Source organism: Physella acuta, unplaced genomic scaffold (genome assembly GCF_028476545.2).
Source record: "Physella acuta isolate Inbredline_101_S28 unplaced genomic scaffold, ASM2847654v3 ptg001559l, whole genome shotgun sequence".
Classification (NCBI taxonomy): Eukaryota; Metazoa; Mollusca; class Gastropoda; family Physidae; genus Physella; species Physella acuta.
In genome coordinates, this window is record NW_026733073.1 from 169,375 (window position 1) to 184,433 (window position 15,059).

General features: G+C 36.0%; 1 protein-coding gene across 5 annotated transcripts in view; it reads right to left on the bottom strand.

Moving 5' to 3' along the window:
- Nucleotides 1–233: 233 nt before the first annotated feature.
- LOC131928882 (cystathionine beta-synthase) overlaps nucleotides 234–15,059 on the bottom strand; it is a 32,707-nt gene continuing 17,881 nt past the window's right edge. For 3 of the 5 annotated variants that reach the window (XM_059285030.1, XM_059285031.1, XM_059285033.1), the window contains 2 exons: nucleotides 14,756–14,840; nucleotides 234–1,828 (listed from right to left, as the gene is read on the bottom strand). In XM_059285030.1, coding sequence (XP_059141013.1) covers nucleotides 1,704–1,828; nucleotides 14,756–14,840 — 210 coding nt within the window. In that variant the 3' untranslated portion in view covers nucleotides 234–1,703. The remainder of the gene's footprint in view (nucleotides 1,829–14,755; nucleotides 14,841–15,059) is intronic. The other 2 variants (XM_059285034.1, XM_059285035.1) reach the window with 1 other exon arrangement.

A 15,059-nucleotide genomic window follows, 5' to 3' on the forward strand; every position in this document is an offset into this window, starting at 1 on the left:
CCTTAAATAATTATTCCAGTTTTAAACACTAAACGGGGTAAAAAAAAAGGATGAAGCAAATTAATCAATTAAAAACAACTTAGCTCAGTAGCTAACCTGTCCTTTGGAGAAATATTTTTTAAAATGTTTTAATAACAAGCTTTTATGTAATAATGCACTAAAAAGTAGAAAATTAACACAATCAAACACCCATTCAAATTAAAAAGTAAAATAAAGATTCAACAAAAAAAGACTAAAAACGTTTCAACAAGTTTAATTAATAACAGTCTTTCCATGTTAGCTTAAAAATTGCAATTTTGTTTATTTGCACCCAAATCAAATCAAGTATTTGAAAACAACTTTGAACAAAATTTGTAGATAATTTACTTGTAAACATTACTTGGATACTTAACAAGAAACATCTGCAAAGATCAAGACTATACAAGGAGATAGTTATCAAAAATAAAATAAAGCAAGCTAGATTGTATAAGGAAATACATGTAAGAAATACAATTCTGTACTGGTATAAAAGTTAACAATATGGCTGTTGTAAAAGTAAATGTCTGACAACTTAAATAATTCATTTATTCCGTTAGATAAATTTTTAACACCCTACAATGCCAACATACACCGGTATATTGTAGTGAGTATTTTATATTACAGCACTGATATTATAATGCCCATTTTTAGAATTGTAATAAACTGACATAATTTAGAGCTATGAGAAAGTTTTATGTGTGCCTACATAAAAGTAATGTGAAGATAAAAAAATTATTTCTACATTCAAATTAAGATAGAGGCAGCTTTCCAACAATGTATAATGGTAAGATTATTATTTGTTTTTGCATAGAAACAACTAGTCAACAAAAATCTATATCACCTGCCACAAAAATGTATTTAAGCATGTTTTAAATACAGTGATATTATGTGACATGACAGGATATTTTTTGAGATTTCCAATTTGGCTTTTTTTTTCCAATTTGGCAAGCATGTTTTTTTAATTTGGCCAAACAAGGAAAGTAATAGATAATTAAGGTTGACACTATGCTAATATTTTATTTCAATACTTCTGTGTAAAAAAAAAAAAGACGGATACATGCCAGTATCAATAACTGGCAGACTGTATAGCTAGATGTCCTACTGGCCATTACAGAGATTGGTAACAATGTTATTCATTTATATTGATGAAAGTTTAGTTCAATTTGAGGAGCATTACTTTAAACAGAAAAAAAAGTATTTTATTGAAACATTCATTTAACTTTTTACAAAAATAATTGTCATGTTTAAAACCCAGAGTCTAAGATAAAGTTTGATTTTTGCATGTCTATAATGTATGGAGCTTCAAACAATGTTATAAAACAAACAAAAGAAGAACATATCTTTACTGAAGTGCTTTGTTTTTAAAGTTAAATTTCAGACAAACTTGAACTTCAAATTTTTTTTAATTTAGGCACTAAATTTGTAATTAAAGTTTTAAAAACATACAGTAAAGATTTCAATTGTAAATGTATTTGTATGTATTGAACTTCGTTGTCAGAACCAAGTAAGTTTTTCAAATAAATGGTCCCCCATATATATCAAAACACTCATATAAACTTGAATGTTACATAAATAATTCAAATGTCATCACCCATTTATAATAAAACATCAAAATACCCTCTCAAGCAAAGTACAAAAAAGATGATAGGATCAAAACAAAATGTTCCAATTAGAAAGATGATAAGTTATGGTTCCTGAGTGTCTTTGGTGATGAAGTTTAAGAGATCTATTCTTGTTGCAATGCCAAAGATCATCTGCTTGCTCTCAACTTTACCACCAGCGCCATCTACAGAAATATCAAAGGAGGGGGCTGTAGAGAGAAGGTGAGGGGAGGGAATGGTGTGGCATCAACAGGCACTACAAGTTAAAACATCTATTTAAGGGATAAGGCTAATCACAAGATCAACACTACAACATTTACTTCCACAGAGATCTGTCAGTGACTAAAGGCCCTCACACTTACATTGTCTTTGGTTATGTACAACTACCAACCCTTACACTTACATTGTCTTTGGTTATGTACAACTACCAACCCTTACACTTACACTGTCTTTGGTTATGTACAACTACCAGCCCTTACACTTACATTGTCTTTGGTTATGTACAATTACCAATCCTTACACTTACATTGTCTTTGTACAACTACCAACCCTTACACTTACATTGTCTTTGGTTATGTACAACTACCAACCCTTACACTTACATTGTCTTTGGTTATGTACAACTACCAACCCTTACACTTACATTGTCTTTGGTTATATACAACTACCAGCCCTTACACTTACATTGTCTTTGGTTATGTACAACTACCAACCCTTACATTTACATTGTCTTTGTACAACTACCAACCCCTACACTTACATTGTCTTTGTACAACTACCAACCCTTACACTTACATTGTCTTTCGTTATGTACAATTACCAACCCTTACACTTACATTGTCTTTGGTTATGTACAACTACCAACCCTTACACTTACATTGTCTATGTACAACTATCAACCCTTACACTTACATTGTCTTTGTACAACTACCAGCCCTTACACTTACATTGTCTTTGGTTATGTACAACTACCAACCCTTACACTTACATTGTCTTCGTACAACTACCAGCCCTTATACTTACATTGTCTTTGGTTATGAACAACTACCAACCCTTACACTTACATTGTCTTTGTACAACTACCAACCCTTACACTTACATTGTCTTTCGTTATGTACAACTACCAACCCTTACACTTACATTGTCTTTGTACAACTACCAGCCCTTACACTTACATTGTCTTTGGTTATGTACAACTACCAACCCTTACACTTACATTGTCTTTGTACAACTACCAACCCTTACACTTACATTGTCTTTGGTTATGTACAACTACCAACCCTTACACTTACATTGTGTTTGTACAACTACCAACCCTTACACTTACATTGTCTTTGTACAACTACCAGCCCTTACACTTACATTGTCTTTGGTTATGTACAACTACCAACCCTTACACTTACATTGTCTTTGTACAACTACCAGCCCTTACACTTACATTGTCTTTGTACATCTACCAACCCTTACACTTACATTGTCTTTAGTTATGTACAACTACCAGCCCTTACACTTACATTGTCTTTGTACAACTACCAACCCTTACACTTACATTGTCTTTGGTTCTGTACAACTACCAACCTTTACACTTACATTGTCTTTGGTTATGTACAACTACCAACCCTTACACTTACATTGTCTTTGGTTATGTACAACTACCAACCTTTACACTTGCATTGTCTTTGTACAACTACCAGCCCTTACACTTACATTGTCTTTGTACAACTACCAACCCTTACTCTTACATTGTCTTTGGTTATGTACAACTACCAGCCCTTACACTTACATTGTCTTTGTACAACTACCAACCCTTACACTTACATTGTCTTTGGTTATGTACAACTACCAACCCTTACACTTACATTGTCTTTGTACAACTACAAACCCTTACACTTACATTGTCTTTGGTTATGTACAACTACCAGCCCTTACACTTACATTGTCTTTGATTATGTACAACTACCAACCCTTACACTTACATTGTCTTTGTACAACTACCAACCCTTACACTTACATTGTCTTTGTACAACTACCAACCCTTACACTTACATTGTCTTTGTACAACTACCAACCCTTACACTTAGATTGTCTTTGGTTATGTACAACTACCAACCCTTACACTTACATTGTCTTTGGTTATGTACAACTACCAACCCTTACACTTACATTGTCTTTGTACAACTACCAACCCTTACACTTACATTGTCTTTGTACAACTACCAACCCTTACACTTAGATTGTCTTTGGCTATGTACAACTACCAACCCTTACACTTACATTGTCTTTGGTTATGAACAACTACCAGCCCTTACACTTACATTGTCTTTGTACAACTACCAACCCTTACACTTACATTGTCTTTGTACAACTACCAACCCTTACACTTACATTGTCTTTGTACAACTACCAACCCTTACACTTACATTGTCTTTGGTTATGTACAATTACCAATCCTTACACTTACATTGTCTTTGTACAACTACCAACCCTTACACTTACATTGTCTTTGGTTATGTACAACTACCAACCCTTACACTTACATTGTCTTTGGTTATGTACAACTACCAACCCTTACACTTACATTGTCTATGTACAACTACCAACCCTTACATTTACATTGTCTTTGTACAATTACCAGCCCTTACACTTACATTGTCTTTGTACAACTACAAACCCTTACACTTACATTGTCTTTGTACAACTACCAACCCTCACACTTACATTGTCTTTGGTTATGTACAACTACCAACCCTTACACTTACATTGTCTATGTACAACTACCAACCCTTACATTTACATTGTCTTTGGTTACGTACAACTACCAACCCTTACACTTACATTGTCTTTGGTTATATACAACTACCAGCCTTTACACTTACATTGTCTTTGGTTATGTACAACTACCAACCCTTACATTTACATTGTCTTTGTACAACTACCAACCCCTACACTTACATTGTCTTTGTACAACTACCAACCCTTACACTTACATTGTCTTTCGTTATGTACAATTACCAACCCTTACACTTACATTGTCTTTGGTTATGTACAACTACCTACCCTTACACTTACATTGTCTATGTACAACTACCAACCCTTACACTTACATTGTCTTTGTACAACTACCAGCCCTTACACTTACATTGTCTTTGGTTATGTACAACTACCAACCCTTACACTTACATTGTCTTCGTACAACTACCAGCCCTTACACTTACATTGTCTTTGGTTATGAACAACTACCAACCCTTACACTTACATTGTCTTTGTACAACTACCAACCCTTACACTTACATTGTCTTTCGTTATGTACAACTACCAACCCTTACACTTACATTGTCTTTGTACAACTACCAGCCCTTACACTTACATTGTCTTTGGTTATGTACAACTACCAACCCTTACACTTACATTGTCTTTGTACAACTACCAACCCTTACACTTACATTGTCTTTGGTTATGTACAACTACCAACCCTTACACTTACATTGTGTTTGTACAACTACCAACCCTTACACTTACATTGTCTTTGTACAACTACCAGCCCTTACACTTACATTGTCTTTGGTTATGTACAACTACCAACCCTTACACTTACATTGTCTTTGTACAACTACCAGCCCTTACACTTACATTGTCTTTGTACATCTACCAACCCTTACACTTACATTGTCTTTAGTTATGTACAACTACCAGCCCTTACACTTACATTGTCTTTGTACAACTACCAACCCTTACACTTACATTGTCTTTGGTTATGTACAACTACCAACCCTTACACTTACATTGTCTTTGGTTATGTACAACTACCAACCCCTACACTTACATTGTCTTTGTACAACTACCAGCCCTTACACTTACATTGTCTTTGTACATCTACCAACCCTTACACTTACATTGTCTTTAGTTATGTACAACTACCAGCCCTTACACTTACATTGTCTTTGTACAACTACCAACCCTTACACTTACATTGTCTTTGGTTCTGTACAACTACCAACCTTTACACTTACATTGTCTTTGGTTATGTACAACTACCAACCTTTACACTTGCATTGTCTTTGTACAACTACCAGCCCTTACACTTACATTGTCTTTGTACAACTACCAACCCTTACTCTTACATTGTCTTTGGTTATGTACAACTACCAGCCCTTACACTTACATTGTCTTTGTACAACTACCAACCCTTACACTTACATTGTCTTTGGTTATGTACAACTACCAACCCTTACACTTGCATTGTCTTTGGTTCTGTACAACTACCAACCTTTACACTTACATTGTCTTTGGTTATGTACAACTACCAACCTTTACACTTGCATTGTCTTTGTACAACTACCAGCCCTTACACTTACATTGTCTTTGTACAACTACCAACCCTTACATTTACATTGTCTTTGGTTACGTACAACTACCAACCCTTACACTTACATTGTCTTTGGTTATATACAACTACCAGCCTTTACACTTACATTGTCTTTGGTTATGTACAACTACCAACCCTTACATTTACATTGTCTTTGTACAACTACCAACCCCTACACTTACATTGTCTTTGTACAACTACCAACCCTTACACTTACATTGTCTTTCGTTATGTACAATTACCAACCCTTACACTTACATTGTCTTTGGTTATGTACAACTACCTACCCTTACACTTACATTGTCTATGTACAACTACCAACCCTTACACTTACATTGTCTTTGTACAACTACCAGCCCTTACACTTACATTGTCTTTGGTTATGTACAACTACCAACCCTTACACTTACATTGTCTTCGTACAACTACCAGCCCTTACACTTACATTGTCTTTGGTTATGAACAACTACCAACCCTTACACTTACATTGTCTTTGTACAACTACCAACCCTTACACTTACATTGTCTTTCGTTATGTACAACTACCAACCCTTACACTTACATTGTCTTTGTACAACTACCAGCCCTTACACTTACATTGTCTTTGGTTATGTACAACTACCAACCCTTACACTTACATTGTCTTTGTACAACTACCAACCCTTACACTTACATTGTCTTTGGTTATGTACAACTACCAACCCTTACACTTACATTGTGTTTGTACAACTACCAACCCTTACACTTACATTGTCTTTGTACAACTACCAGCCCTTACACTTACATTGTCTTTGGTTATGTACAACTACCAACCCTTACACTTACATTGTCTTTGTACAACTACCAGCCCTTACACTTACATTGTCTTTGTACATCTACCAACCCTTACACTTACATTGTCTTTAGTTATGTACAACTACCAGCCCTTACACTTACATTGTCTTTGTACAACTACCAACCCTTACACTTACATTGTCTTTGGTTATGTACAACTACCAACCCTTACACTTACATTGTCTTTGGTTATGTACAACTACCAACCCCTACACTTACATTGTCTTTGTACAACTACCAGCCCTTACACTTACATTGTCTTTGTACATCTACCAACCCTTACACTTACATTGTCTTTAGTTATGTACAACTACCAGCCCTTACACTTACATTGTCTTTGTACAACTACCAACCCTTACACTTACATTGTCTTTGGTTCTGTACAACTACCAACCTTTACACTTACATTGTCTTTGGTTATGTACAACTACCAACCTTTACACTTGCATTGTCTTTGTACAACTACCAGCCCTTACACTTACATTGTCTTTGTACAACTACCAACCCTTACTCTTACATTGTCTTTGGTTATGTACAACTACCAGCCCTTACACTTACATTGTCTTTGTACAACTACCAACCCTTACACTTACATTGTCTTTGGTTATGTACAACTACCAACCCTTACACTTACATTGTCTTTGTACAACTACCAACCCTTACACTTACATTGTCTTTGGTTATGTACAACTACCAGCCCTTACACTTACATTGTCTTTGATTATGTACAACTACCAACCCTTACACTTACATTGTCTTTGGTTATGTACAACTACCAACCCTTACACTTACATTGTCTTTGATTATGTACAACTACCAACCCTTACACTTACATTGTCTTTGTACAACTACCAACCCTTACACTTACATTGTCTTTGGTTATGTACAACTACCAACCCTTACACTTACATTGTCTTTAGTTATGTACAACTACCAACCCTTACACTTACATTGTCTTTGGTTATGTACAACTACCAACCCTTACACTTACATTGTCTTTGTACAACTACCAACCCTTACACTTACATTGTCTTTGTACAACTACCAACCCTTACACTTACATTGTCTTTGTACAACTACCAACCCTTACACTTAGATTGTCTTTGGCTATGTACAACTACCAACCCTTACACTTACATTGTCTTTGGTTATGAACAACTACCAGCCCTTACACTTACATTGTCTTTGTACAACTACCAACCCTTACACTTACATTGTCTTTGTACAACTACCAACCCTTACACTTACATTGTCTTTGTACAACTACCAACCCTTACACTTACATTGTCTTTGGTTATGTACAATTACCAATCCTTACACTTACATTGTCTTTGTACAACTACCAACCCTTACACTTACATTGTCTTTGGTTATGTACAACTACCAACCCTTACACTTACATTGTCTTTGGTTATGTACAACTACCAACCCTTACACTTACATTGTCTATGTACAACTACCAACCCTTACATTTACATTGTCTTTGTACAATTACCAGCCCTTACACTTACATTGTCTTTGTACAACTACAAACCCTTACACTTACATTGTCTTTGTACAACTACCAACCCTCACACTTACATTGTCTTTGGTTATGTACAACTACCAACCCTTACACTTACATTGTCTATGTACAACTACCAACCCTTACATTTACATTGTCTTTGGTTACGTACAACTACCAACCCTTACACTTACATTGTCTTTGGTTATATACAACTACCAGCCTTTACACTTACATTGTCTTTTGTTATGTACAACTACCAACCCTTACATTTACATTGTCTTTGTACAACTACCAACCCCTACACTTACATTGTCTTTGTACAACTACCAACCCTTACACTTACATTGTCTTTCGTTATGTACAATTACCAACCCTTACACTTACATTGTCTTTGGTTATGTACAACTACCTACCCTTACACTTACATTGTCTATGTACAACTACCAACCCTTACACTTACATTGTCTTTGTACAACTACCAGCCCTTACACTTACATTGTCTTTGGTTATGTACAACTACCAACCCTTACACTTACATTGTCTTCGTACAACTACCAGCCCTTACACTTACATTGTCTTTGGTTATGAACAACTACCAACCCTTACACTTACATTGTCTTTGTACAACTACCAACCCTTACACTTACATTGTCTTTCGTTATGTACAACTACCAACCCTTACACTTACATTGTCTTTGTACAACTACCAGCCCTTACACTTACATTGTCTTTGGTTATGTACAACTACCAACCCTTACACTTACATTGTCTTTGTACAACTACCAACCCTTACACTTACATTGTCTTTGGTTATGTACAACTACCAACCCTTACACTTACATTGTGTTTGTACAACTACCAACCCTTACACTTACATTGTCTTTGTACAACTACCAGCCCTTACACTTACATTGTCTTTGGTTATGTACAACTACCAACCCTTACACTTACATTGTCTTTGTACAACTACCAGCCCTTACACTTACATTGTCTTTGTACATCTACCAACCCTTACACTTACATTGTCTTTAGTTATGTACAACTACCAGCCCTTACACTTACATTGTCTTTGTACAACTACCAACCCTTACACTTACATTGTCTTTGGTTATGTACAACTACCAACCCTTACACTTACATTGTCTTTGGTTATGTACAACTACCAACCCCTACACTTACATTGTCTTTGTACAACTACCAGCCCTTACACTTACATTGTCTTTGTACATCTACCAACCCTTACACTTACATTGTCTTTAGTTATGTACAACTACCAGCCCTTACACTTACATTGTCTTTGTACAACTACCAACCCTTACACTTACATTGTCTTTGGTTCTGTACAACTACCAACCTTTACACTTACATTGTCTTTGGTTATGTACAACTACCAACCTTTACACTTGCATTGTCTTTGTACAACTACCAGCCCTTACACTTACATTGTCTTTGTACAACTACCAACCCTTACTCTTACATTGTCTTTGGTTATGTACAACTACCAGCCCTTACACTTACATTGTCTTTGTACAACTACCAACCCTTACACTTACATTGTCTTTGGTTATGTACAACTACCAACCCTTACACTTGCATTGTCTTTGGTTCTGTACAACTACCAACCTTTACACTTACATTGTCTTTGGTTATGTACAACTACCAACCTTTACACTTGCATTGTCTTTGTACAACTACCAGCCCTTACACTTACATTGTCTTTGTACAACTACCAACCCTTACATTTACATTGTCTTTGGTTACGTACAACTACCAACCCTTACACTTACATTGTCTTTGGTTATATACAACTACCAGCCTTTACACTTACATTGTCTTTGGTTATGTACAACTACCAACCCTTACATTTACATTGTCTTTGTACAACTACCAACCCCTACACTTACATTGTCTTTGTACAACTACCAACCCTTACACTTACATTGTCTTTCGTTATGTACAATTACCAACCCTTACACTTACATTGTCTTTGGTTATGTACAACTACCTACCCTTACACTTACATTGTCTATGTACAACTACCAACCCTTACACTTACATTGTCTTTGTACAACTACCAGCCCTTACACTTACATTGTCTTTGGTTATGTACAACTACCAACCCTTACACTTACATTGTCTTTGTACAACTACCAGCCCTTACACTTACATTGTCTTTGGTTATGAACAACTACCAACCCTTACACTTACATTGTCTTTGTACAACTACCAACCCTTACACTTACATTGTCTTTCGTTATGTACAACTACCAACCCTTACACTTACATTGTCTTTGTACAACTACCAGCCCTTACACTTACATTGTCTTTGGTTATGTACAACTACCAACCCTTACACTTACATTGTCTTTGTACAACTACCAACCCTTACACTTACATTGTCTTTGGTTATGTACAACTACCAACCCTTACACTTACATTGTGTTTGTACAACTACCAACCCTTACACTTACATTGTCTTTGTACAACTACCAGCCCTTACACTTACATTGTCTTTGGTTATGTACAACTACCAACCCTTACACTTACATTGTCTTTGTACAACTACCAGCCCTTACACTTACATTGTCTTTGTACATCTACCAACCCTTACACTTACATTGTCTTTAGTTATGTACAACTACCAGCCCTTACACTTACATTGTCTTTGTACAACTACCAACCCTTACACTTACATTGTCTTTGGTTATGTACAACTACCAACCCTTACACTTACATTGTCTTTGGTTATGTACAACTACCAACCCCTACACTTACATTGTCTTTGTACAACTACCAGCCCTTACACTTACATTGTCTTTGTACATCTACCAACCCTTACACTTACATTGTCTTTAGTTATGTACAACTACCAGCCCTTACACTTACATTGTCTTTGTACAACTACCAACCCTTACACTTACATTGTCTTTGGTTCTGTACAACTACCAACCTTTACACTTACATTGTCTTTGGTTATGTACAACTACCAACCTTTACACTTGCATTGTCTTTGTACAACTACCAGCCCTTACACTTACATTGTCTTTGTACAACTACCAACCCTTACTCTTACATTGTCTTTGGTTATGTACAACTACCAGCCCTTACACTTACATTGTCTTTGTACAACTACCAACCCTTACACTTACATTGTCTTTGGTTATGTACAACTACCAACCCTTACACTTACATTGTCTTTGTACAACTACCAACCCTTACACTTACATTGTCTTTGGTTATGTACAACTACCAGCCCTTACACTTACATTGTCTTTGATTATGTACAACTACCAACCCTTACACTTACATTGTCTTTGTACAACTACCAACCCTTACACTTACATTGTCTTTGGTTATGTACAACTACCAACCCTTACACTTACATTGTCTTTGATTATGTACAACTACCAACCCTTACACTTACATTGTCTTTGTACAACTACCAACCCTTACACTTACATTGTCTTTGGTTATGTACAACTACCAACCCTTACACTTACATTGTCTTTAGTTATGTACAACTACCAACCCTTACACTTACATTGTCTTTGGTTATGTACAACTACCAACCCTTACACTTACATTGTCTTTGTACAACTACCAACCCTTACACTTACATTGTCTTTGTACAACTACCAACCCTTACACTTACATTGTCTTTGTACAACTACCAACCCTTACACTTAGATTGTCTTTGGCTATGTACAACTACCAACCCTTACACTTACATTGTCTTTGGTTATGAACAACTACCAGCCCTTACACTTACATTGTCTTTGTACAACTACCAACCCTTACACTTACATTGTCTTTGTACAACTACCAACCCTTACACTTACATTGTCTTTGTACAACTACCAACCCTTACACTTACATTGTCTTTGGTTATGTACAATTACCAATCCTTACACTTACATTGTCTTTGTACAACTACCAACCCTTACACTTACATTGTCTTTGGTTATGTACAACTACCAACCCTTACACTTACATTGTCTTTGGTTATGTACAACTACCAACCCTTACACTTACATTGTCTTTGTACAACTACCAACCCTTACACTTACATTGTCTTTGGTTATGTACAACTACCAACCCTTACACTTACATTGTCTTTGGTTATGTACAACTACCAACCCTTACACTTACATTGTCTATGTACAACTACCAACCCTTACATTTACATTGTCTTTGGTTACGTACAACTACCAACCCTTACACTTACATTGTCTTTCGTTATATACAACTACCAGCCCTTACACTTACATTGTCTTTGGTTATGTACAACTACCAACCCTTACATTTACATTGTCTTTGTACAACTACCAACCCCTACACTTACATTGTCTTTGTACAACTACCAACCCTTACACTTACATTGTCTTTCGTTATGTACAATTACCAACCCTTACACTTACATTGTCTTTGGTTATGTACAACTACCTACCCTTACACTTACATTGTCTATGTACAACTACCAACCCTTACACTTACATTGTCTTTGTACAACTACCAGCCCTTACACTTACATTGTCTTTGGTTATGTACAACTACCAACCCTTACACTTACATTGTCTTCGTACAACTACCAGCCCTTACACTTACATTGTCTTTGGTTATGAACAACTACCAACCCTTACACTTACATTGTCTTTGTACAACTACCAACCCTTACACTTACATTGTCTTTCGTTATGTACAACTACCAACCCTTACACTTACATTGTCTTTGTACAACTACCAGCCCTTACACTTACATTGTCTTTGGTTATGTACAACTACCAACCCTTACACTTACATTGTCTTTGTACAACTACCAACCCTTACACTTACATTGTCTTTGGTTATGTACAACTACCAACCCTTACACTTACATTGTGTTTGTACAACTACCAACCCTTACACTTACATTGTCTTTGTACAACTACCAGCCCTTACACTTACATTGTCTTTGGTTATGTACAACTACCAACCCTTACACTTACATTGTCTTTGTACAACTACCAGCCCTTACACTTACATTGTCTTTGTACATCTACCAACCCTTACACTTACATTGTCTTTAGTTATGTACAACTACCAGCCCTTACACTTACATTGTCTTTGTACAACTACCAACCCTTACACTTACATTGTCTTTGGTTATGTACAACTACCAACCCTTACACTTACATTGTCTTTGGTTATGTACAACTACCAACCCTTACACTTACATTGTCTTTGTACAACTACCAGCCCTTACACTTACATTGTCTTTGTACATCTACCAACCCTTACACTTACATTGTCTTTAGTTATGTACAACTACCAGCCCTTACACTTACATTGTCTTTGTACAACTACCAACCCTTACACTTACATTGTCTTTGGTTCTGTACAACTACCAACCTTTACACTTACATTGTCTTTGGTTATGTACAACTACCAACCCTTACACTTACATTGTCTTTGGTTATGTACAACTACCAACCTTTACACTTGCATTGTCTTTGTACAACTACCAGCCCTTACACTTACATTGTCTTTGTACAACTACCAACCCTTACTCTTACATTGTCTTTGGTTATGTACAACTACCAGCCCTTACACTTACATTGTCTTTGTACAACTACCAACCCTTACACTTACATTGTCTTTGGTTATGTACAACTACCAACCCTTACACTTACATTGTCTTTGGTTATGTACAACTACCAGCCCTTACACTTACATTGTCTTTGATTATGTACAACTACCAACCCTTACACTTACATTGTCTTTGTACAACTACCAACCCTTACACTTTCATTGTCTTTGGTTATGTACAACTACCAGCCCTTACACTTACATTGTCTTTGTACAACTACCAACCCTTACACTTACATTGTCTTTGGTTATGTACAACTACCAACCCTTACACTTACATTGTCTTTGTACAACTACCAACCCTTACACTTACATTGTCTTTAGTTATGTACAACTACCAACCCTTACACTTACATTGTCTTTGGTTATGTACAACTACCAACCCTTACACTTACATTGTCTTTGTACAACTACCAACCCTTACACTTACATTGTCTTCGTACAACTACCAACCCTTACACTTAGATTGTCTTTGGTTATGTACAACTACCAACCCTTACACTTACATTGTCTTTGGTTATGTACAACCACCAACCCTTACACTAACATTGTCTTTGTACAACTACCAACCCTTACACTTACATTGTCTTTGTACAACTACCAACCCTTACACTTAGATTGTCTTTGGCTATGTACAACTACCAACCCTTACACTTACATTGTCTTTGGTTATGAACAACTACCAGCCCTTACACTTGCATTGTCTTTGTACAACTACCAACCCTTACACTTACATTGTCTTTGTACAACTACCAACCCTTACACTTACATTGTCTTTGTACAACTACCAACCCTTACACTTACATTGTCTTTGATTATGAACAACCAGAACAAAATGATCTGTATCCAACATCCGCGACAGCTGCCCGAGGGATGTATCCATATGGACCTGCAGACATATTTTAAAACAAAATAAACTGGAGAAGCTGTAGATATACCACAAGATACTACAAAAAAGCACAAGATACCTCAAGATGCTACAATATATCAGAAGACAATAAAAGCAATCATGAGATAACAAAAGCAATCACAAGATATCACAAAAAAGCACACACAAAGCTATGTTGTACTTTAGATTAAAATATGTTGTGAGTTATGTATCTTTATC